The sequence below is a fragment of the Tamandua tetradactyla genome, chromosome 2, assembly GCF_023851605.1.
Source record: "Tamandua tetradactyla isolate mTamTet1 chromosome 2, mTamTet1.pri, whole genome shotgun sequence".
NCBI classification, from domain to species: Eukaryota; Metazoa; Chordata; class Mammalia; order Pilosa; family Myrmecophagidae; genus Tamandua; species Tamandua tetradactyla.
Window position 1 is genome coordinate 32,855,736 of NC_135328.1, and position 26,350 is coordinate 32,882,085.

Consider the following 26,350-nt stretch of genomic DNA (forward strand, 5'->3'; position numbering starts at 1 on the left):
TTCCTGGGGACACAGGGGACATGGGCACAGGAAGGGGCCCCACCAGGCCTGAGGAATGCCTTTTAATCGCCCCTCACCCTGGCCGGCTGCTTGGGCCATCTGGTTCAGGGGAAGATTTAATACCACTTGAAATTCAGCCAGTGGAAAATAATGATCACAGATTCCAAATACGGAGCTTGGATATCGGGCGAGGCTGCCTGCTCTATCTGCCCCATCTTATTTCCTCCTTATACCAAGGCTGCATGATGTGGCACCTGTACCCTAGGTCAGGGGCAGGAAACCACTCCATCAGCCTTTTCTGCATGATTACAAGTAAGGCTGGACTCAGTATGCAAAACAGCCAGAATTCTCTGGGTTCAAATCCCAGGCTGACCACTTTCTAGCTGTAAACCTGAGGCAAGTGACTTAACCTCTCTGTGCACTAGTTTCTTCCTCTGTCATCACATAGCTAAGGACATAAATAGCACAAACATGACAGGGCAGTGTTGAGGATTAGATGAACTAATGCATGTGGATGGACAATGGCTGCCACATATATCACCTCTAGCCACTGTATTAGGCCAGCCCTTGCTTAAAACCCTCTGTGGCTCCCCACTACTCTAGTAACATAGCCCATAGGCTTGCCATGGCTTGTGAGGTCCTGCCTGGCTTGGTGTCTGCTAAGCCCCTCTCCTTTGTCCCTCTGAGGAACAGACCCCTAAACATATACACCTCCTCTCAGCTTAGGACATATTCCCTGCAAGTCCCTCTGCCTGGAACCTGGCATCAGCTTAAGCATTGCCATTTTCTGGACATGTCCCTGAGGTGAGGTGCCTCCTCTGGGCTCCCAAGCTGCCCGTGCTTCCATCACGTCAGCGTTGCTGACAACGCTGTACTGTATTATCTACTAAGGTGTCTGTCTGTCCCATTCTCCTTGATATCTACAGTGCTTACAAGGTGTATGGCACATAGTAAGTGTAAATATATGGTAGTTGAATGAATGAATGAATGAATGAACGAACAAATGAACAAACCTCTCGTAACAGAAAACCCATCTGTGCCCATTGGATGGCCAGGCCTAGTGTGAGAAATGGCTGGAAAGATGGGTGGGTGCCCAGGCTCAGAACCAGGTGCAGATGAGCCACTGCCTGGTACCGGGAAAGGGGAAAGCCAAAGACCACAGAGCCGGGTGCATGGACCAGGGGGTGGCCCGCAGCAGGCAGCCCCATTCCAAGGGTGCCCCTGCCAGTTCCAGCCCTGGGGCAGGGCCTGACTTACCCGAAGTCCCTTTGTTCCCCTCATGCCTGGTGGGCCTCGAGATCCTGGAGGACCCTATGGGGAGAAGAAAGACTTTGGAGAAGTCCCTTTTCAGGGAGTGAGCACAATGCTGGGGCTGGGAGCTTGGGGGGAAATGCTCAAAGCGGTTGTCCTGCCTCAGCCTCAGCAGCCTCTAGGTGGGAGGATGTGTCACTTGGACCAGAAGGAAAAGAAGCTCTCAAGCCACAACCCATGGGTACTAGTGGAAGCACTGGGTGTGCTGCCCCAATGTGCAAGAGTAGATAGGGTGGTCCTCAACTTTTCTTGGGAATTCAGGTAGTGGGGAGAAGTCTCCCTGGGTAAACCATTCCCTTTTTCATCTCAAAGTCAACATCAATGAAACACCTGACAAAAAGTCACCTCCAATTCCCACTTCCCTGTCTCTCTCCCATCAGCAAGGATAATACAGTGACCCAAGTATCTGCCACACACCCACTCTCACTCTGTATCTAACCTTAAAGGCATCCAGAAAGCCCTGACCAGGGCAGAAAAAGCCCTGGGGGCAGAGAGGGGAGAGCCCAGAACACAACCTGAGAGAGCCTGGGAAGCAGAGGGGGAGGCACGCATGGTGGGGTGGGAGGTGATAAAGGATAGGGAGGGAGGGGGAGTCAGGCAGAGAAGTGGGAGCAGGAGACAAAGAAAAGGGAACAGACCTTGCCCAGAGAAGATGCCCTGGTATCAAGGTTTGACAAAGGAACGACAAGAACAGGAACAAGGGGGGCCGGTGGGGACAGAGAGAAGGAAAGTTTTAAAAGGGCTGGTTTGTTCTTCTCTGAATTCTCCACACCTGGCCCAGCACAGGCAAATGGCCAATATTTAGGAATCAGTTGAATCAACAAACTCATGAAAAGATGAAGAGGACAGATGAGGGGCAAAGAGGGAGAGACAGGGGCAAAGGGAAGAAACAGACTCCTCGCTGCCTCTGCTCCAGGCCCAGCCGTGGACATGAACAGCACGTCCATCCCACCAGACAGAGCCAGGACCCCCGGATGGCTGTGGGCCACTCCCAGCTCACCATCAATCTCAGACTGGGCTGCTCCTCTGCCAAGGAAGACACAGCCCCACCTCCCACTGAGTACCAGGGAGAGGCTCAGCACCATTGGCTTCTTGGAAAAATTTCTTGCTGCTCTCATTTCCCTCTTCCCACAGCCTTGAGAGGTGCAGACACAGCCCCTGCCACCTGGCAGAAGACCCCTGGCAGCAGGATGATGTGAGGCTGGGTCCCAGCCAGACCCCTCTTTAGTTGAGCCCAGCAGGGTGTGGACCCCGGCTCAGCCAAATAAAAAGGCAGCTCTGACTTTATTAAAAGAGCAGGAAATAGTGCCAGGGAACCTGGGTTCCAATCCCAGCCCTGCTGCTTACTAACTGCGTGACTGCAGGTGAGCTACCTAAATTCTTTGGGCCTCAGTTTCATCGTCTATAAGATGGGGATAAGCTGAGTGCCTCCCACCTAGAGTTGCTAGAAGTTAAATGACCTGGAAGTTTCTCAGTAAAGGGTTGCTTTAAGCTATCTCAAAGGGGGAGAAGGTGAGAACTCCAATGCCAGACCCAGCTCTGGCAATCAGGTGACCCCAGGCAGGCCCCAGAGCCTGAGCCCTCCCCTCCCACAATCAAGAGGCCAATAATCTCGGCTGAATTCTGTGGACTGTGGGAGGACATGGATGCTAAAGTGATAGGAAAAGTGGGAAAATGCCAGTCACATGAACAGAATCATCAGAAATGTCACTTTGAGTCCCACTAAAAATAAATAACGCGCATATCTAGTATATCTAACAAATAGTAATGGTACCCATTACCATTACCACTCAACGAGCAATTATATATAGCTTGCTAAACTTTACATCATGCACACTATCATTTCTTTCTCACAATAATCTCATCATGAAGGTGGTTGTGGTGTTATCTTAGAGAAAAGAAAACCGAGACTCAGAGAAGCTATGAACATTACCAGAAATCAAACAGCCAGTAAGTAGAGGCATCAGAATTTGAACCCACATGTCTGATTCTGACGTTGGTTTTCTGGACCTCCTGCTTCCCTGCTTCCATCCTTGAAAGCAGCAGGTGACCATCTGATTCCATCAAGTCAGAGCTAACCCACTGAACAGATGGAAGCACTGAGGCCATCTGAGATGAGCTCTTTCAAGACCATATAGTGGGAGCCAGGAAGGCAGGTCTATGGATCATCTCAGCTGGGCTAGAGACTATCAGGCAGAGATGTTTGTATTTAGATGAAACACCTCATGATTGAGGAATGGGGAAGTGGTGGCAAGGTCAGCTGAGCCGTGGCGGGGCTTATTAGGTAAGGGACAGAGGAGGGCTGCCCTTTCCTTCTGTGCTGGCCTGAACATCTCCACCTGCAGTTTTCCCATGTCCTGCTGGCCTTCCATTTTGCTCGAGCCACTCCTTCCCAGTTCTTCCATCTCCCGCTGGACAGACGGGGAGACTGAGACCCAGGGAGGTCAAGCACTGGGCACAGGAGGTAGAGCTTGACGATGGACCCCAGGCATCCCTGTAGCAGGCCTCGGCCCTGCTCTGGGACCCCAGACTGATTGGCTTTGCAGTGGTTTGAACCTGTAATGTACCCCTGAAAAGACCAGGTTCCCTTAATCCATTCTTATGGGAGCAGAACCTTTGTGGATGGAACCTTTTGGTTAGGTTACTTCAATTGAGATGTGACCCAGCCCAATCAAGATGGGTCTTAATCCTTTTCTGGAGTCCTTTGTGAAGACAATAAAAGACATTAAAAAGCCCTGAGAGATCAGAGACAAACAACCCGAGAGAAACAGCAAGGACCCACAAGAGCTAAAAGAGAAAGCCACTGAAACCAGAACCCAGAGAAGGACCAGCAGACCTCACCATGTGCTTCCCATGTGACAGAGGAGCCCCGGATGCCAGTGTGGCCTTTTCTCAGAGAAGGTATCATCCTCTCGATGCCTTAATACGGACATTTTCATGGGCTTAGATCTGTACATTTGTAAATCCCCATTGAAAAAGACAACCCAGTTCTGGTATATTGTGTTCTGGCAGCTTTAGCAAACCAAAACAGGCTTCAATCACTCTGGCTCCATAAATACCAACTGGGCCCTAGGTACTGAAATGTAGGTTCCCAGACTCTGGGGAGAGGAGCTGGACAGCAGCTTTTGGACTGGGTGGGCTGGTGGTGGCCTGCCATACTGGCCCCACTGGCCAGAACCTTCCTGCATCCTGTCTCACCCAGAGGCCCCTCTCCACCTTCCTGCCCCAGCAGCCCCATGTTAGTCATGCCTTTTCCTCTGCCTCCTGAACATGGGGAAGCCCATGTCACTGGGAGCCCAGTGAGCTGGCTTCTAGTCCCAGCTCTGCACTGTGAGAACTTTCCACTTATCACTGCTGGGGGCAGGGAGAGACACCCACAGCAGGGGTGCCTGGCAGCCCTCCTGGTGCTTAGCACCTCCTTCTTTGAATGATTGTTCTCGTGTCCAGACTTCCTGGGCACAGCTAGTGCTCAGTAAGGTCTGTCAATAGGTGAGAGAATGTTTATACCTGATACCTGCACTAGACAAGGAGAATCTCAAGAGCAGGATCTATTTCTAACCTCTGGGGCCAAGCCTAGGCCCAGCACAGAGTAGCTGCCTGAGGAAGTTTGAAGAATAGGCACCAAGAATGGGTCTATACAAGCTCCCTAGGGTTCAAATGGCCAGTGGCCCCATCTCTCCCAGCCCTGCCAGGGACCTGTGCTCCTTTCCTCGCACCCCACCTGAAGCCCACCCCTCCATTCCCTTTGAGTGAGCTCCCTAGCTCTGAGCCCCAGTCTCTACCCTCCATCAGCAGGAGCACAGGCACCCTATGCTCCACCTGCTCCAGGTAAGAGCAGTCCCTCTCTACCCTCTACCTTACACTTGGGAGCATGGAAAGGGGCCTGAGAATCTGGGGGCTCCTGGCTGCTCCCTCAACTCTCCCAGCTTTACCTACCTCTCTGCCTTGAGATCCTCAGGAATATCCCTGTTTCCTCTATCACCACAAGAAGACCAGGACCCCCACTGCCCCTTGGCTCTTGCCCTCAGCCCATTTGTCTCCAGCATGCCCAGCTTCTTTCTGCATTCTCCTTTGCAGGCATCACTTATGTACTGGGTCCTCTCTCCCCACCGCAGGATACAAGCTCCAAGAGAGCAGGGATTGTTCTCTGCCTTGTGCACCATTGCATCCCCAGCTCCTAGAGCTGCCCCAGGCACATATTAGACAGTCTTTGTGTACTGAGTGAATGAATGAGTGAAAGCAATAATAGTGCTAATGACCAAGCCGCTTCTGTGAAATGAACATCACTACATAATGAACATTAGCCTGTTTCACTTAACCTACATTACCACACTGTCATAAGCATCATTACTTTCCCTATTTTTCAGATGAGTAAAATTCAGCTTAGAAATAGCCTGCTCTGAGCAAGATAGCCAGGAAGAGGTGGATTTGGGACTTGAACTCAGGTCTGTCTGACTCTGAGTTCTGGAATCCTTACTCCTATGGGACAGTGGGTGTGGGATCAAGGACCACCAGGGGCTTTTGCTTACCGGGGGTCCAGGCTCTCCGGGGGTCCCGACACCACCTGGCATTCCAGGGTGACCCTACCAAGAGAGAGAAGTGAAAGGAGGAATCAGCCATGGAACATGCCTCTTCCTCCTTCAGTCCACCCCAGGCCATGAGGACAGCAGTCCAGCTTCCCAGGTGGAGAAGGAGCAGGTCATCCTAAGCACCTGCAGCATGTGGAGGCAGGTGGGAGAGAGCAGGGCTGCGACAGGAAAGAGCAGGAGGCTGCAGACTTACTCCTTACCATCGACCCCTTGGGTCCTGGCGCACCTGGGGGTCCCATCACGCCCCGATCACCCTGTGATGGAGACAGTAATTCAAGGGGGGGTCATGGCTGTAAGGGGACTCTATGGGAAGCAGAGGGTCTTCCAGAGGTCCAAAGACTTTCCCAAGGTCTACAGAGTCCTTGCCCGCTGCATCGCCCAGGGAGGTGATGGGGGTGGCTGGGGATCTGGGATTTCACTCAGCAGGAGCCAAGACCTCCTGCATGACCTGGGAGGCCTGGACATCTGCTGCAGCATTCCCCACAGTGGGTTTCCCTAGGACAAGGATGGTCCTGATTAAGGATGCACTAATTATGTTATCCCCTTTGATCCTGCCCTACATCATGTGGTCCTCATTAAGCCTGGCACCCCCTAGACTGGGCTTGCAGAGGCAGACATGGCAACAGAAGGCATTTCTTCCCCTGCCCACCCCTCTCCCCACCCAAAGCTAGATGATACCCTGGAGGATAGGAGACATAATTCCTTCTCTCTTGACCAACCCAATTGGACTGGGCAAAGATGGCAGGGTATGGCCGACAGAGCTAAAGCCAGGAAGCAGGAGCTCTGGGTTCTAATCCTGGCTCTGATTTCATGAGATTCTGTTACTTGGATCCACCAATTCAGTAAATATTTACCGAGCACTGACTCTGTGCCCAGAACTATATGCCAGACCCTGAAGATACAATGGTGAGTAGAAACAAGTAAGCCCTGCTCACATGAAGCAAAACACTGAGTTTAATGGGGAGATAGACATGAATCACCAAAAGAGATGCAAATTGGGGGAAGTGCAGTGAGAGAGTGGGTTAGGGTGCTATGGTGTTACAATAGGGGGATAAGGGGATGTGACCCACCTGAGCATGGGGGTTGCTAGGGAAGGCTCCTCCCCCCCCCCCACAAATGTTGTTTCAACTAAGAGTTGAAGGATAATTAAATTATCTAGGCAAGAAAGGCGGGTGGAGGTGGGAAGAGTATACCTGGCAAAGAGCACAAATTGGGCAATATTTTGGTGATGAAGATGGACAGGAAATATTTGAGCAACAAAAGCAGGCCAGAGTTGGTTTTGCTACTGTACAACAGTTATGTAAGATGACATCTCCAACTTCCAGATGGGTTCCTAGGCCAGATAAGTCCTGAAATCCAGAGGGGTCAGCCTCTCCAGAACATCAACTAGTTCCATCCCCCATCCTATATTATTGACAATCTTTTCCAACATGAAAAAATTTAGAATTGACATAGCCCAAATAACCCTAAATATTGGGAGAAAGATCAAAGGAGAAGGTGGAGTTATAACAGCAAAATAGGATTTAACAAATGAGTACAACTGCTGAATCATTATACTGATACTTCAGTCTCCTGTAGCTAGAAGGAATAACCTAAAATTGTAGAACTATAACCCATATCAAACTCTGAAATCTGTTCTAAAACTAATTGTTGTGGTGTGCTTTGAAATTTATTGCTTTTTTGTACTTGTTATTTTCACAACAAAAAAAAACAAATAATAAAAATTTCTTGTTTATGCAAAGCCTTTCTGTGTAATATGATTGACATATATATATACATATAAAGATGGTATCACTGGGGGGAACTGGAGGGAGGGTGCACAGGACCTCCCTGTACAATTTTTTGCAACTGCCTGTGAATCTACCCTTATTTCAAATTAAAAAATTAACTGTAAAAGAAGACCGGAAGGTCTGGGAGAGTGGGGTGGTTAGGAGTGGGACTTAAGCCAGGGTGGTAGGGCCAGACTAGGGTGGGCACTTCCTGTCTCTGGGCCTTAGTTTCCCTTCTGTCCAGTGGGAGTACTACTGGCTCTCCCAGATGGGTCCACTCTGGGGGTCAGATAGACCCCCATAGAGAAAAGCACAAAGAGACTGATGGTTGGAAACGGAAAGCCATAGGCTGCTTTTGAGCTGAGAGTCAATGTGAGCTTTCCAGCAAAAGGTGGCCTTTGGCATTGAACCTGCTTCAAACCCCAGCTCCGCCACTTACTATTTAGCTGACTTTGAGCAAGTTCCCTCCCCTATATGAGCCTCAGTTTTCTCCTCTAGAAGTAAGGGCAGGTGGGGTGATGAACAGGCAACCTAAGGAAGCGTGCTCCTTTTTGTACAAGACAAGCCCCTCCCTCCCTGCTGCCACCCTGAGCGGTGCCAGTGGGCAGCTGTGAGGGGCCCAGAGCAGGTGCATTTGCTGGTTGTCAGCCAAGCCACATGGGCTTGAGGGTGAAGTCGGCAGGGCAGGGCGGACCCCCGAGGAGGCTGAGAAAGGGGGCTATGGCTCTTTGAGAGTCCAGATATCTGAGGGGGGTGAGGAGAGAGGCCAGGGGAGAGCGGTCTGAAATTCACTCCCTATGGCTTTTTAGAAATTTAATACACATACTCTGTGTGTTTGCTTGTTCCCCCAACACCAACTTACCTTTTCTCCCACCATCCCTGGCTCCCCGACCAGACCAACGAATCCCAGCAGTCCCTAGGAGAAACATTTATGAAGGCAAGAGAAAGGAGGAGACAGTAGATTTAGGGATGTGCTGGATTTTACAGGATTTTGCCTGTAATTTTCTTCCTCTGGAGACCAGACTCCCCAAAGAGTCTCCTGCCTGCGCTCGGTACGCGGCAACCCGGCTGGCGTGAGGCTGCTGCCGAGGATAGCCCTTCCTCTCTGGGCACCGTGCTCACTTCCCTCACTCCACCAGCTGGTTCTGATTTTGGAGCCAAGTGGTGAGGCCGCTGCCAGCATCCCTGGGAGCGCCATGCACTCTTCCTGTGCCAGCAGAGGCTGGGAGACGGCCATGCTTGGGGAGGGTGGGGGCGGGAGACGGCCTTTAAGCCGTGCTGGGATGAAGCCTGCCTGCCTGTCCCCACCTTTCAGGGCTCAGGGGCTGTTTCAAAGACAGAAACAAACCCGCTGGCTGGGATAGAAATACCATAATATCAGCTCCGCCAAGGGAGCTGATTAAAATCTGGGAAGTGGGAGACTTTTTACTGTCTTCTGAAATGCTTCCTCTCCTTTTTCTGAAAGGGCACACTCTGTGGTTCCCGTGGCTCTTTCTAGCTCCGCTGGGTGATAAATTGCCTCTGTGTTCCAGGGGTTTCTTCTAGGTAGCTGCGTGCCTCACTGCGCCTATGCAGGCAAACACGTGCACTCACAGCGAGGGTGAAGAGGCCAGAGTCACCCAGGAGAGCCAGGACGATGCGGGTCCCAGTTTCTCCTCCAGGCCCTACTCTCTTCTCTGTAAGGAAAATACAAGTGATGGGGGGTGGGTGGGTGGGGGAAGATGGTTCAAGGGTACAAAAGCGACATTGGAAGAATCCAGATTTGCAGCCAAGAGTTTCTAGGAGAACTAAGAATGGCTGAGGGATGAGTGAATTTTTCCTATAAAATCTGCTACCTATCTTCCAAATCCAGAGAGGGACGAGACCCTGGACCTGACCGGAAAACTGTTCAGAAGTTGTGCACTCAGGCAGTAAAAGGAGCAGTCAATCAACTGGGATGAGGGAATGCCAACCAGTTTCAAAGACTTTGCTCAGCCACCAACACCCAGTTATTCAAAAGACAGTTTGAAAGTGGCACCCTACTGCTATATTCTGAAGTAGCTAGAAGGAAAATTCTGAGATGATGACATGGTAGCCCATGACAAACGCTGGGATCTGTCCTGTAACTACTTGTTGAAGAGTGCTTTTTCCTTTCTTTGCTTTGCATATGTGCTATATTATACAATAAAAAAAGTGAAGGAAAAATAAGTGACACCCTAAAAGGCACCTTGGACAAGTCCTCGATGCAGCGGCCTAGGATTTTGCCTCTAATCTGCTGGGCTCCAAGCTTATGAAGCCTCCCCTCCACCCGGGTGCTGGGAGCAGTGCCAGGATCTGGGACCTTGATTCCTTCACCATCCAAGGGTGATCCTGTGCCTGTCCCTAGCTCATTTGGTCCAGAAGCCCCTTCAAGGATGGGCAATGAAGGATAAGGGGTGCAATACAAGATATGAGACCGTGAGTGATAGGTGACAGAAAGTAACCCAGCATTTGACTTCTGGAACAGCTTGCTTTCAAAAACGAAATCAGAGCATTTACAAAGTGATAGCAGTAGGAAGGGCAAGGCTGCAATGGAATGAGCGCTCACTATTAGCCTAGCCCCAGGCCTCACACTTTGTCATTGTCATTCAACCTTCAGGTTTGTGTCCCTTGGGAAAATCTCAGAGCCTCTCTGAACCTAACCTGCAGGTTGGGGCAGACGATAAAGGTCCCTGCCTCCTGTGGTTCTTCCATGTGTTTGGGATAATGCAGGGCACACATGGGCACTCAATAAATGCTCGTCCCCTCTGACCCCATCCTAATTCATTTTAAAAGGGCACAGGGTTAAGACAGAGACCCAAGCTCCCCACAAGGGAACAGTCACACATTTAGAAGATGCTGAGTGAAGGGAATAAAAACCACTCTGTTAAGAGGCCTTGTCTGCCTGGCCCACAGAAACAAAAATTTCATAGCTACTTTAAATTTATGAGTTGCTGGGTCCTGGAAGGCAGGCAGGTCGTAAACCTCAAACAAGCCAAATAGCATCCTAATGAATAAGAGCCATACAGCAAATGCCCCACTCCCTTACCCCCCACCTTCAGGACCCCCAAGGCACTCTCCCAAAACATCTTGGCTGATCTGGCCTGTGGGTGGAACTGAGGCTGGTTCAGGGAAGCCAGTGCCAAAGTCCCAGGGCTTCCACCTGGCAGATTGGGTAGAGAAGCAGCTATGGACATGGTCAGCTCCATTCAGGCTGGCAAGAAGGCACAGAGGAGGAGGTGGCCTTGTCACCTGCAGCAGGTATTGCACAGGCAGGAACCGAGCCTCTGATTTTGGAGAGGAGGCTGGTCTGAACCTCACGTTGTCTGCTGAGTTTTTCTCCTTCCCTCCTTTCATCCTTCCTTCTCACAGAACATTCCATGAGGCAGTGGGGCTGCAACTAAGACAAAACAGGGGTAGGTCCTCGGCTGGACTAGGCACCTCAGGGTCAGGTATTTATAGGCCTGGCTTCCCTGCCCTGGTTCAGGTCATCATCTTTGTATCCCCAGTACCAAGGACAGAGCCCTGTAAGTCATCCGTGCTCTAACTGTAAGACAGATGAAAAGCCTGGGGGAGGTCAAGGAGTTTCCCAGGCCCTCCTGGATGGGTGAAGGGCATGTACTTGGGAAGTCAACAGACCTAAGTGTCAATCTTGGCTCTGAAACTTACTGCTTGTGTGATCTTGGGCAAGTTACTTAACTTCTAAGAGTCTCAGTTTCCCCATCTGCAAAATGAGGATAAGCCCCTTTCATAGTGTCACTGGAGGAAATTGTAGGTGACTGTGTATATATCTTTTGGTCCAGGGCCTGGTATGGAACAGGTGTCCAACAAATGTATCTGCTGCTCTGATTATACGGTGGTCCTGTGGTGTGAGCTTTGCAGCTTTTTCCAGGGAAATCCCCTGATTTTGCCATGAACAGGAAAAGGGTGCCCTTCATAACGACCACAGAGGGAGGGCTGCATGAGAACAGCTGGGGAGGCATCTGAGGTAACCTCAGGGCTCCAGCTCTGCCTCCCAGCTCATGCTCTGGCCCAAGCTGGCTGGGCAGCTGGCTGGGAGCTCTGCTGACCAAGTGGGACTGGGGCTGCCCCAGCTGCTGGTCCCACTTCTCCTGGCTCCAGGTTTGCCACCACCCAGCTTTGTTATCTTGGTCAAGCCTGTCTCCTCCATGAAACTCAGACTGTCAACGTGGACTGGAATCCAGGGGTCCTTACCCTGGGGCTCACATAAGTCTCCATGCACTTGCATGGGAAAACCTATAACTTTTATTTTCACTGACCTCTCATTGAACTTTAGCATTGCCTTCAAATATGAATGTAGACAACAAACCATAGTCATGTTATCATTACCTGTCACATTGTCACAGATACTTATGATACTTCGCACATCATAGATGCTGCTATAGAGTTCTCCAAATGCCATTAAGACTCATCACCTCTTCAAAATTAAGGTAGTTATCAGACCTGCTGCTAGATCTCATGATTTCACGCCTTAATCAAGAAGCATGTATAAGGAGTATATCATATTTTAGCCTAATCTCGTAATTGTATTCCTATATGGTTGGTTTCCTAATCAATTTTTTTTAAATTTTATGCATTTACAAACTGTATCCTGAGAAGAGGTCATGGGATTACAAGCCTGCCAGAGTGGTCCAAGACTCAAAAAATAAGGTTAGGAACCACTGGACAAAGTGACTTCCAGGAACCCTTTGTGTCCTGGACAGTCTAGGATTCTGAGTATCTGTTTCCGGAGGGCCCTTCTAGGAAATCGAATGTGTTGATCATATTGCTTTGTTTTTTTTTCCAATCAGGAAATACATCCAGGCTGCAGCAGCCCTTCTAAACTCCCGGGCTTCCCACAGAATGTGCTTGAATGATGCTGGAAAGATTTCAAAAATCCAGGCCTCCCTCTGCCTTAATTCCTTTTTCCCCTCAACAGATGTTGCAGGCCTGGGGAGGAAACCCATTGTGCGCGACTCTCACGCCATCACAGCATTTCTGAGCACAGCCAAATTCTTCTGGGTCCCTGGCATCTTCCCTTCTTTCCGCCTAAGGCAGCCTCTTCCAGAGTGCTGGTGAGGCCAGTCCTTCTAACAAGTGGAGAAGGCTACAACCTTCGACCCCAAGCTCAGAGGTTTAGCTTTTGTGAAGCCCGGGGGCTCGGGAGAAGGGCCCAAACACTCAGAGGGACTTCCCTCCAGCCCCGAGGGCCCTGGCACTGGAATCGAAGATGGCAATTCCCAAACCTCCTCTTTAATGATGAGTTATAACCTCCTCCCCACTTCAGACCTTGGCTGGGTTTACTAACCAGCCAGAGTCACTGGTTTGATTTTCATTTTCTTTTAATATTTAGGGATGTTCCGACCAAGAGCACCGGAAAGCAGTTATATTTCTCTGACCATCCCCTTCCCTTTCTGCAAACCAAGGAAAGCACACATGATTGCTGAAGGCTCTTCCAGCTTTGGTGTTTTAGGAGCCAAGTCACGTAACCTCTTTGGGCAAATGCACTGAACACATGTGTGCCAAGACCAGCCATGGGGAATGGCCATGGCGACAGTGATTACTGGCTTTCTCATTCAGTGACTTCACCTCTTGGAGACTCGGTGTCTCCATCAGTGAAAGGGGGAGGATAAGCCAACCCACCCCAGGAGCTATTAGGAGAATTCCGTAAGGCAGTACATACAAAGCGCTTAGCACAGGCCTGGGCACACAATGTGTGCCTAGCAAATGGAAGCTTTATGTTTACAGACTACATTGACTTACCTGCTCTCCCACAGGCCCAGGCCGCCCACGATTCCCTGGCTCCCCCTACAAGAAAACAAGGAGAAGATTCACTTAGTTGGGGGGTTAGGGGCCTAGAGGTCCTGGGGAACACACATGGCTATAAGCTTTAGTTGCCATCAGTGGGGATGGCCCAGAAATCTCATGTCCAGAGCTGGCCTTGGAGACCCGAAACAAATGGGAGGGACAAAGGGACACTTGGACAGACCCTCTGGTCCCATTCCCTCCGAGTGACCCATGGCAGATGACCTGGCACCCTGGTGTCTATATGCCTTTGCCAACCCATCACATTTTGTGGAGATGGAAACTGAGGCCCAGAAAGGTGAAGTGACTAGTCCAAGGTCACACAGTGAGCTAGAGGTAAGGCTAGAATTTGAACCTTGGTCTACCTAACTTAAATCCCAGCAGGGAATGGAGGAGCTAAGGCACCTGAGTCCTAGACCCCAACCCACCAGCTCTGCCCCGAGATCACAGGGTGAAGTTTATGAGGTTCACCTGTGCTCTAGGTTCAGCCACCCCAACTATAAAATGAGGGAAATCAGACTCCTTTGTCTCTGAGACTATTTGCAGCTCTCATGCTTGGTTGCCTATAATAGCCTTGTCTTTTAGCTCCATTCCTTGCTAGGGCTGGACCTTTAGGCAGTCAGGAGGTGAGATGGCTGCCCTTTGGGACCCCTGAAGCCTCTAGAAATGAGGGGCAGGGGCTAGAGTAATGAAACTGTAGCTGCTCTTCACCTCCCCGGCATGAGCTAGAGAGAGGCGGGGAAATCCGCCCATGCCCTGCCACTGCTCCTGCCACAGAAACCTGTCAGCGTCTGGGCCAGAAAGGCCAAATTCTCAGAGGGAAGGACAAGGGCTTGGGCGAGCTGGGAATTTCCCACAAACCCTTGGCTCAAAAATGGATGTGGCTCACCACAACCCTGGTAGGAGCCTCCCTCCCCTCCAGCTCCTCCCCCAGACCTCAAGCTCATGAAAGACAGAGGAGCTAGAAGACACATGGGTCCTGTCCCCTGAAGGGAAGGAGCCCCGGACCATGGCAGGGGGCGGGGCAGGAGTGGATCAGGAAACCTGGGCTCCCTGTGGCCATGCCCAAACCTCTGGGGATCTGTCCATCTCTAAACTTGCCCAATGATCCCTGCACTGCAAGGCTGGGAAAATCCGACCCACCAAGAGGAGTCCTTGAAAAACCACTAAGGGAAGCTATTGGTGCATTGAGGATCATTCCTTTCCCACCCCTGGCAAGGCTTTTTTTTGATAACTTAAGAAAAAAAAGAACCTGCTAGCAAAGGTAATATGTGTTTATTGTACATGATGGGGAAATATAGAAGGCCAGAGAAGACAATAACAAATCTTCTATTATCCTCCTTCCCCACCCAGAGATAATCCTGTCAACACCCCAGGCTTTGCTGTGTGCAAACAGGTGCACAGAGAAACCCCAGGCTGTGCGACATGCTCAACCTCAAATACTCTGTTTTCTAACCCACTTTCCTCCCACCTACACACAAGCCTTTTCCCATCTTGTTAAATATTCCATAGCATCATCTTTGGGGGTACATTTTGCCACATTACCTGAACAGTGCCGCACTGCTGGGCATGCAGGGTCTGTTCTTTTTTTATTTTCCATTATAAATACTTGCTGATAAAATGGAACCATCTTCCCTCCTTTTCACAACTGGCTGTAAGATCCGGGATCCTCGTATATTGTACCCCTTCCCCTCTCTTCTCCAGCCATTCTCTCTGCCCCCTCCCCAGGCCAGTCACCTCTAGCCTAAAGCCAGCATCCACTCTCAGGTCCCCTCACCTTCAAGCCATCTGGGCCGGGCCTCCCAGGAAACCCCTTCCTTCCAGGCTGACCCTGAAACAGAGAGAGTTGAGTGAGAGGAACTGGTCAGGGCCAGCACTGCTGGGGTTCTGGGGGTGTGAGGGGCAGCGGGGCTCAGAGGACCTGGCACAGAAACTCATAGGCTGGGAGGGCCACCATGCTCCAAGAAGGCTCTAATGTCAAAGGCAGTCAGCTTCCGTAGGGCTGCGGGAGCAATCTCCAACTACATTAGCTCAGGAAAGTCTCCCTTCTCTCAGGGCTGCTTTCCATATTCCTAAATGGGGACGATAGTTGCTTTCCCTTGATAGAAGGTAAAGGGCACAGGTGAATGCAATCCTCAAGTGCAGTAGAGAGAGCCCAGGGGGGACCCTGAGACCCTTCCAGAGTCAGGGGGTTTGTGAGGTCTAAACTATTTCATGATAATACTAAGGTGTCATTTGCCTTTGACACTCTCATTCTTTCTTGAGTGAAAGTAGCATTTTCCAGAGGCTACATTACATGTAATATTGGCAGCAGACTGAATGCAGAAGCAGATCTGAGAATCCAGCTGACTTCTATTAAGTCAGACATTAAAGAGATTTGCAAATATAGTAAAACAATGCCACTCTTTTCACTAAATCATTCTGCTTTGGAAAATACAGCTATTTTGGAAAATAGAGCTAAAAAGAGATTATTTGTGTTAGCATGAAATGAGTATTATTCATGCTAAGTGAATTAAATAAATATTTTTTTAATTTCTCAATTTTAATTATTAACATAGTAAATATCAATAGATGTACCCCACATGAAACAAAAGCTCTTTGGCTCAATGATTTTTTTTTTTTTACATGGGCAGGCACTGGGAATCGAACCCAGGTCTCCAGCATGGTAGGCGAGAATGCTACCTGCTGAATCACCATGGCCCACCCTGGCTCAATGATTTTTAAGAGTGTAAAGAAACTCCGGGAGTCATAAACCACTGGTTTATGCAATTGTCAGGATGAAGGTGAAAGAGAGACAAGTGACTTCCGGGAGGCTGCTCAGGGCAGTGAAGAGAGCACAGGCTTAGATTCCAGTAAGTATCCCCACATCCCAGCTGAGACATGGGGCTCAGTCCCTTTCATTCTTTAAGCCCCATTTTTCTCCATTCTAATGGAACCAAGTAATGCCCCTCTCATGGGAGAATCAAATAGAAAAAGGGCTCAAAGCACCCAGCACATAGTAGGTGTGATCAGTGTCCTTCCCCTTGTCTCTCTCTTTTTGGTCAGTACTGGACCAAGGCCTCCACTGCTGTTTTCTGTCCAGCAGCACCAACTAGAGGCTGTCCCACCTGACCACAGCTGGCTCAGCTCTGCTAAATCACACCTCAGTCAGGCCAGTGACACTCACCTCCACACCTGGGATCCCTGGTGGCCCCATAGGTCCCTCATCTCCCTAGAATGAGGGGAGACATGAGAGAGGGGAAAAAGGAGAAAGTTAACCAGGTGGATCTCTCAGAGAACTTGTCCTATAAAGAGGGAAAGGGGTAGACAGAGGAGAGCTCCCCTGGATAAAGAGAAATGGTGCACCTGGCCTGCCTGCCTGGCCCGACCCAAGAAAGAGGTCCACCAGTCATGACTGAGAGGCCAGGCCACAATGGCTTCCAGGTGGATGAGAGTCCACTGCATCATCGGAATGTGATCAGCCAGGTTCACACCAGGGCTGGGTAGGAAAGCAAAACCCCATCCTGTGCATAGAGCCTCAAAGACACCAGCTATATTTTGAGTTCTGCCATTTATTCTCTGGCAACTTAAGCCTCACTGTGCCTCATTTCCCCAGCAGTAAAATGGTGTAGAACAGAGAGGATCATACTAAAGTCTAATGGCTGCTGAGCTGAGTTCCTAGAAGACAGCAATGGTGCCTTATCCTTTCTTTGACACGATGTCCCAAATCTTGCTCAGGGTGCTGGTGCAGAGTGTCTAGTGGATGTTTGGGGAATGATGGAAGGGAGGAAGGCAGGAGAGAGGGAAGAAACAAATAAGTGAATGAGTGCATATGTGACAATAAGTAAATGAATAAGTGAATGAATTAATGAAGACACGAGCCAATGCTGTATTAGGGGCTTTCCGAACTGTGAATCTGGACAGAAGCAAGGGGCTGGTGTTGTCTTTCCCTCCTCTTCCTCTCCAGAGCCCCTCACATGCTCAGGCAGCCTCCAAACTGCCCCCATCCCCACCTCCCAGCATATCAGTCCTGGCCAAGGCTCCCTCCAGGGCCAGCTCCCTCTCCTGCTCTCCCCCAGCTTCCAGGAAAGTGACCCAATGTGGCAGCCCCTGGAGCTAGCCCCAAGGATGGATCTGTGTCAGCCTAGCCTGCAGGCGTGGAGACTCTGCGCCTCCCACACCCTAAACTCTGGGCTGTGTGTCAGGGTGGCCCTGGAGCGTGAGCTCAGGTGGGCAGTGGAGGGCCACTGGCAAACCAGGGGCCAGCTCAGGGAATGCCAAGCAGCCCTCCAGCTGGTGCTCCAACAGGCCTGCAGGGATGGCTGTGTCCTGACACTTCTCAGTCTCCACAGCATGAGGGAGGGAATAAGGGAAGCTCCACTCGGCTGGTTGCTACCTGTACATGCCTGTGCCCACCCCCAGGCAGCTTCCAGGAGCACAGAGGTTAATAGCATAGGGCCTCTGCCATGGGTTTTGGGCTTGACAGACCTGGGTTGAACTCCTGATTCTGCCTGCTACTAACCATGAGGCCCTCTGTGTCTCAATGGTCTAACCTATAAAATGGAGCTGACAATTCCTACCTCCCATATAAATGTTTCAATAAATTATATTCTTCTGAGAATAAACAATGGCAGTGCCTCTGCCAGGGAAAATCACAGAGCAAGGGAGTAGGGTGCTATTGAAGGAGGGAGGGACTGTCCTGTTAGGCCAAGGCAGAGAAGGTCCCTAGAAGGGTCACAGGAGCAAGACTGTAAAGAATGAGCTGGCAGGCAAGCCTAGGGTGGACTTGGGCTACGTCCTGGCTGAGGGACCCTCCACCCTCGCTCAGGTCTCCAGGACCTAAGACAGAGAAAAGGTTCGGGGCTTGTTTTTAGGCCAGGATAGACACCGAGGGGGCCAGGAAGGGGGTAGGGTCAGATAGTCTCACCTCGGGCCCCAGCTGCCCACGGGATCCTGGCAGGCCTCGAGCTCCAGGCTTACCCTGGAGAGAAGGGGACAAAAAGGGTCTCAGAGGTGGCATCTCCATCTCTGTCACTGGCTCTAAGACTCTCCCCACTTCTAAGCCAGGTAATCATGAGGTCTGTGGTTTTGCTGAGCTGTTGGCATCTTCAGCTGGAGCTGGCCTGGGCAGGAACTCACCTTCACACCTTCTGGGCCGTTGTCCCCAGGGGGGCCAATGTCTCCAGGGAAGCCCTGAGAGGAAGCAGAGAGTGAGGTCACCTGTGGATCTGAAACGCCCTGTGTTCACATCCCATTCTGCCTGGGCAGGTCAGTTTATCACCCTGATCCTGCAATCCTCAGTTCTTAACCAGGGAACTGGGCACCCAGAGAACTGCTGGGAGAATTAAATGAGAAAGTGCACGACGGCACATAGCACAGGGTCAGGCGCATACAAGGCGGTCGGACAAGAATTTCCAAGGGGGCGGGCCACAGTGGCTCAGTGGCAGAGTTCTCGCTGGCCATGCCGGAGACCCGGGTTCAATTCCCGGTGACTGCCCATGCGGGAAAAAAAAAAGAAAGAAAGAAAGAAAGAATTTCCAAGGCCTGGGAAGGGGTTAGAGGTGTCCTGAGACATTGCTCCCCTTAGTCCTGGAAAAGGCCAGGCAGAGCCTGGGGTGGCCCCAGAGCCAGCCACTACCTGCCCTCAGAAGGCTAATCCTTCAGGGAATATAGAGAGGACATGGGGCAAACTGGCAGCCTAGTGAGGTTGGGATCTAGTTCGTCTTCCAGAGCAGCTAGTATATAGTCAGGAACGGTACAGAACACCTGCTGGAGGGGACCTCAGTGACTGGACTCACAGTGTACGGAGTCTTGACCAGGTGGCAGGGCTGAGACCCCACCCAGAACTGTAAATCCTCCAAGCCGAGAAAGCTGGTGCCCCTCCCCCACAGGCACTGCAGCTGTTCCCAGAGGGGAAAGGAAATAGACTTTACTAGCAGCAAGGGCTTAGCTCAGCCAAACTCCAACTGCAGAATTAATTAACAAATTCTGACTACAGAAAACAGGCCCCAGCACTGATAAACCTGGAATGAGCAGTAAAGGAACTAAGAGTTTTTGCCCTGGCAGGGAGGGGTGGGACTGACAGCGGTGATGAGGAGACACAGAAGCTTTTTGAGTTGGACAGCACAAAATATTGGAAAAGGGCTGGACCCCAAGAAAAGGGGACACAAGAGCCTGGAGATACACAGAACCATGTATGAACTTAAGCTCTTGATTAACAAACCCAAGAAGCAGGACTCCGGCTCTGAAAAGGCTTTTGGTTTTTTCTTTACTTCTTAAATGCTCCTTAGATAGAACTGCAAGCACTGTCAGGCTCCAGCACTGCCCCAGGCAAAGGCGGAACTAAAGCATATCTGAGAAACAAAGTAACTAGTCAGGTGAAAGGGGTTAATTCCCTAAAGGGCTTATTTTTCCCAAGAAAAGGGGGGCAGGCAGGGCACAGCTCAGGTAGAATTCCTCCTTCAAGAAATTCAAGCCCCAGGACTAGAAAACAGAAGCCAATCTACAGCCCCACCAGTTTCAACCAAGTGGCAGGGAGAGTCTGCTGAAATTAAAGGCAACACATCACTTTTCACTGGGAGGAAGCCAAACGCAGACAAGCACCACATGCTGGGCAAGATGAGAACAGCACAGACTAGAGGCTTCTTAGGAAAGTCTGACAACCTGCTGGTCTCACCCTCAGGGAAAACTGATGCTGGCAACTCTATCCTCCCTGAGACCTGGGCCTTTGTGGTCTGGGAAAATCTAACTGGGTTCTACAATATCTGAGAAGACCCTCCTCAAAAAAAATAAAGGCTCCATATAGGCAGGGCAAGAAACAGAAACAAGAACTGAAAAATTCTGATCAGTTAAACAGAACCTGTGCTACAGGTCTAAAATAAGTTAAACTGAATATCAATGAACAGATAGAGAACAAAGCCATTCAGCAAAAAACACTAGGACACTAGGTAAAAGACTGAAAACAACCTCTAGAATAAACTAATTAAGGAAATTAAATGCCTAAACACCAGCAAAAGATAATGAGTCATACTAGGAAAACTGAAGATATGGACAAGTCAAAGGAACAAACCAAACTTCAAATGAGATACAGAAGTTGAAACAATCAATTCAGGATGTTCGAACAGACATGTGAAATCTCATCAAAAATCAAAACAAAAAGTTGAGGGAGGATAGAAAGAGATACTGTACGAACATGAAGAACTCGAAAGACTAAAAAAACAAATGACAGAACTCATGGGAATGAAAGGCACAATAGAAGAGATAAAATAAAAAAACAATGGAAACCTACAATAGATTTGAAGAGGCAGAAGAAAGAATTAGTGAACTAGAGGACTGTACATCTAAAATCTCACATACAAAAGAAAATATAGAGAAAAGAATGGAAAACTATGAGCAGAATCTCAGGGAATTGAATGACAACATGAAGCTCACAAATACACGTGTTGTGGGTGTCCCAGAAGGAAAGAAGAGAGGGGAAAAGGAGGAGAAAGGTTAATGGAGGAAATTATCACTGAAAATTTCCCATCTCTTATGAAAGATAAAATTACAGATCCAAGAAGTGCAGCATACCCCAAACAGAATAGATTCAAATAGACATAGTTCAAGACACTTACTAATAAGACTGTCAAATGTCAAAGACAAAAGATAATTTTGAAAGCAGCAAGAGAAAAGCAATCCACCAATTAAAGGGGAAGTTCAATAAGACTATGTGTGGACTTCTCAGCAGAAACCATGGAGGCAAGAAGGCAGTGGTATGATATGTTTAAGATTCTGAAAGAGAAAACTGCCAACAAAGAAATCTATACCTAGCAAAACTGTCCTTCAAAAATGAGGGGCAGAATAAAATATTTTCAGACAAACAGTCAGTGAGAGGATATGTAACTGAGAGACTGGCTCTATAAGAAATACTAAAGGGAGTACTGCAAGCAGATAGAACAAGGCAGGAGAGAGAAGTCTGGAGAAGAGTGTAGAAATGAAGACTATCGGTAAAGGTAAAAAGAGGGGAAAAAATTAGATATGACATATAAAATCCAAAAGACAAAATGGTAGAACAAAATATTCCCTATACAATAATAATATAAAATGTTAATGGATAAAACTCCCCAATCAAAAGACACAAACTGGTAGAATGGGTTAAAAAACAGGACCCATCTACATGCTGTCCACAGGACACTCACTTTAGACCCAAGGACAAAAATAGGTTGAAAGTGAAAGTTTGGGAAAAGATATTTCATGCAGACAACAACCAGAAAAGAGCAGGGGTAGCTATACTAATATACAACAAATTAGACCTCAAATGTGAATCAATTAAAAGAGACAAAGAAGAACACTATGTATGAATAAAAGAAACAACCCAACAAGAAGACATAACAATCATAAATATTTATACACTGAGCCATAGTGCCCCAAAGTACATGAGGTAAATACCGACAATACTTAAGAGAGTCGACACCGCCACCATAAAAGCTGGACACTTCAACTCCACACTTTCATTAATGGATAGAAAATCTCGACAGAAGTTAAATAAGGAAAGAGAGATTTTGAATAATACAACAAATGAACGAGACCTCACAGACATTTACAAAACACTACATCTACAACAGGAGTATACACATTTTTCTCAAGTGCTCATGGATCATTCTCCAGGATAGACAATATGTTGGGTCACAAAGCAAGTCTCAATAAATTTAAGAAGATTGAAATTATACAAAATACTTTCTCAGATCATAATGGACTGAAGTTGGAAATCAATAACAGGCAAACGGCCAGAAAATTCACAAATACATGCAGCCTCTTAAACAACCAATGGGTCAAGGAAGAAATTACAAGAGAAATCAGTAAATATCAAGTGGTAAATGAAAATGAAAACACAACATATCAAAATTTATGTGGTGCAGCAAAGAAAGTACTGAGAGGAAAATTTATTGAATTAATGCCTACACTAAAAAAGAAGAAAGAGCAAAAATTGAGGAATTAACTGCTCACTTGGAAGAACTAGAGAAAGAACAGCAAACTAACCCCAAAGCAAACAAAAGGAAAGAAATTATGAAGATTAGAGCAGAAATAAATGAAATTGAGAATATGAAAAAAATCAAGAAAATCAATAAAATTGATGAACCCCTAGCTAGGCTTAAAAAGATAGAGGATGCAAATAAATAAAATCAGAAATGGAAGAGGGGATATAAATAGTGACCCCACAGAAATAAAGGACGTAATGAGAGGATACTATAAGCAACTATATGCTAAGAAACTAGACAATGTAGATGAAACAGACAACTTCCTAGAAAGGAATGAAAAACCACCATTGATGCAAGAAGAAATAGATGACCTCACAAACCAATCACAAGTAGAGATTGAATCAGTCATCAAGAAGCTCCCAGAAAGAATTTCCAATATTTTCACAAGCAGTGGAGGCAACCAAATTAATAGGCCAAGCCCTCAATCTTGGGGTTCACCCCTATGAAACTTACTCCTTCAAAGTTTAGGCTAAACCTATTAAAATTATGTCTAACAGTCACCCCCACCCCTCTCTACATGGGACATGACTCTCAGGGGTGTAAACCTTCCTGGCTACATGGGACAGAAATCCTAGAATGGGCTGGGATTCCATCAAGGGATTGAGAAAACCTTCTCGACCAAAAGGGGGAAGAGAGAAATGAGACAAAATAAAATGTTAATGGCTAAGAGATTTCAAACAGATTTAAGAGGTTATCCTGGAGGTTATTCTTAAACATTATATATATATATCACCTTTTTAGTTAAGGTATATTGGAGAGGCCGGAGGGAAGTGCCTGAAAATGTAGAGCTGTGTTCCAGTAGCCATGTTTCTTGAAGATGATTGTATAATGATATAGCTTTCACAGTGTGACTCTGTGATTGTGAAAACCTTGTGTCTGATGCTCCTTTTATCTACGGTATGGACAGATGAGTAAAACATATGGATTAAAAATAAAGAACAGGGGGAACAAATGTTAAAATAAATTTAGTGGAGTGAAAAGTTAGTGATCAATGAAAGGGAGTGGTAAGGGTTATAGAAAAAAATAGGGGAAACAAAGGCTAAAATATATTGGGTAATGGAAATACTAGCAATCAATGAGAGGGAGGGATAAGGGGTATGGTATATATGAGTTTTTTTTTCTTTTTTCTTTTTATTTCTTTTTCTGAATTGATACAAATGTTCTAAGAAATGATCATGGTGATGAATATACAATGATGATGATATTGTGAGTTACTGATTATATACCAAGAATGGAATGATCATAAGGTAAGAATGTTTGTGTTTGTTATGTTATGTTTAAAAAAAATTTTTCTTAAAATATGGATAAAAATAAATAAATAATGGGGGGATAAAGGGCAAAATAAATTAGGTGATGGAAATACTAGTGGTCAATGAGAAGGAGGGGTAAGGGGCATGGAATATATGAATTTTTGCTTTTTTCTTTTTATTTATTTTTCTGGAGTAATGCAAGTATTCTAAAAATGATCATGGTGATGAATACACAATTATGTCATGATATTCTGAGGCACTGATTGTAGACCATGTATGGACAGTATGTGCATAAAGAGTTGTCAATAAAAATATTTTTTAAAAAAAGAAGTTTCCAAAAAAGGAAAAGTCTAGGACCACATGGCTTTCTATAGCAGTTCTACCACGCATTCAATAAAGAATTAATACCAATCTTGCTCAAATTTTTCAAAAAAATTGAAGAGGAGGGAAAGCTGCCTAACTCATTCTATGTAGTCAGCATCACCTTAATACCAAAGCCAGACAAAAATACTACAAGATAAAAAATTACAGAACAATCTCTATAATGAATATAGATGCAAAAATTCTCAACAAAATACTTGCTAATTGAATCCAGCAGAACATTAAAAGAATTATACACTATGATCAAGTGGGATTTTTTCCTTGTATCAAGGCTGGCGCAACACAAGAAAATCAATTAATGTAATACACCATATCAACAAGTCAAAGCAGAAAAACCACATGATCATCTCAATAGATGCAGAAAAGGCATTTGACAAAATTCAACATCCTTTCTTGATGAAAACACTTCAAAGGATAGGAATAGAAGGGAACTTCCTCAACATGATAAAGGGAATATTTGAGAAATCATACTCGATGTTAGCTGAAAGCTTTCCCTGTAAGATCAGGAACAATACAAGGAGGCCCACTGTCACCACTGTTATTCAACATTGTGTTGGAAGTTTTAGCCAAAGCAAGTAGACAAGAAAAAGAAATAAAAGGCATCCAAATTGGAAAGGAACAAGTATAACTCTCACTGCTTGTAGATGACATGATACTATAAGCTGAAATCCCCCCAAAAATCTACTGCAAAGCTACCAGAGCTAATGAATGAGTACAACAAAGTGGCAGGGAACAAGATCAACACCCAAAAATCAGTAGTGTTTCTATGCACTAGTGATGAGCAATATGGAAGGAAACAAAGAAAAAAATTCCACTTACAACAGCAACCAAAAGAATCAAATATTTAAGAATAAATTTAACCAAGACCTATAAACAGAAAACTACAAGAAATTGCTAAAAGAAATTATGGAAGACCTACATAAACAGAAGGGCATCCCGTGTTCATGGATTGGAAGATTAATATAGTTAAGATGCCAATTCTACCAAAATTGACTTATAGATTCAATGCAATACCAATTAAAATTCCAACAACTTACTTTGCATAAATAGAAAACCCAATAACCAAATTTATTTGCAAGGCAGGGTGCCTCAAACAGGTAAAAATATCCTGAGAATGAAAATGAAGTGGGAGCTCTCACACTACCTGCCTTTAAAGCATATTATGGAGCTTCAGTTTAACAAGTGGCATGGCATAAAGATAGATATACTGACCAATGGAATCAAATTGAGTGTTTAGAAATAGACCCTCTCATCTATGGAAAACTCATCTTTGATAAGGCGGCCAATCCAACCCACCTGGGACAGAGCAGCCACTTCAATAAATGGTGTTTGGAGAACTGGATATCCATATGCAAAAGAATGAAAGAGGATCCATATCTCACAAATTAACTCAAAATGGATTAAAGACCTAAACATTAGAGTTAAGACCAAAAAACTTTTAGAAGAAAATGTAGAGACATATCTTATAAATCTTATAATAGGAGGTGGTTTCCTAGACCTTATACCCAAGGCACAAGCGTTGAAAACAGAAATGGATAAATGGGATCTCCTCAAAATTAAATACATTTGTGCATCAAAGAATTTTGTCAGAGAAGTAAAAAGGCAGCCAACACAATGGGAGACATTATTTGGAAACCACAAATCTGATAAGTGTTTGGTATCCAGAATATATAGAGATTCTTAAACTCAACAACAAAATGACAAACAACCCAATCAAAAAATGGACAAAAGACATGAACAGACGCTTCTTAGAACAGGAAAAACAAATGGTTAAAAGGCACATGAAAAGATGCTCAACTTCACTGGCTATTAGGGAAATGCAAACCAAAACCACAATGAAATATCATCTGACACCCACTAGAATGGCCATTATCAAAAAACAGAAAATGACGAGTGCTGGAGAGGATGTGGAGAAAGAGGCACACTTATCTACTGCTGGTGGGGATGTAAAATGTTACAACAACTGCTCTGGAGGGCAGTTTGGTGGTTCCTCAGGAAGCTAAGTATAGAATTGCCATATGATCCAGCAATTCAGAGGAACTGAAGGTAAGGACACAAACGGACATTTGCACACCGATGTTTATAGAAGCATTATTTACAATTGCCAAACGATGGAAACAGCCCAAATGTCCATCTAGGGATGAGTGCCTAAATAAGCTGTGGTATATAGATATGATGGAATATTACACAGCTGTAGGGCAGAATAAAGTCATGAAGCATGTAACAACGTGGATGAACCTTGAAGATATTAT

General features: G+C 47.0%; 1 protein-coding gene across 1 annotated transcript in view; it reads right to left on the reverse strand.

Annotated features, from left to right (window-relative positions):
* COL27A1 (collagen type XXVII alpha 1 chain) overlaps positions 1–26,350 on the reverse strand; it is a 155,980-nt gene that overhangs the window by 46,460 nt on the left and 83,170 nt on the right. The window contains exons 20-28 of the mRNA XM_077142432.1: positions 18,590–18,643; positions 18,378–18,431; positions 16,638–16,682; positions 15,249–15,302; positions 13,430–13,474; positions 8,532–8,585; positions 6,101–6,154; positions 5,841–5,894; positions 1,258–1,311 (exon numbers count right to left, since the gene is read on the reverse strand). Coding sequence (XP_076998547.1) covers positions 1,258–1,311; positions 5,841–5,894; positions 6,101–6,154; positions 8,532–8,585; positions 13,430–13,474; positions 15,249–15,302; positions 16,638–16,682; positions 18,378–18,431; positions 18,590–18,643 — 468 coding nt within the window. The remainder of the gene's footprint in view (positions 1–1,257; positions 1,312–5,840; positions 5,895–6,100; positions 6,155–8,531; positions 8,586–13,429; positions 13,475–15,248; positions 15,303–16,637; positions 16,683–18,377; positions 18,432–18,589; positions 18,644–26,350) is intronic.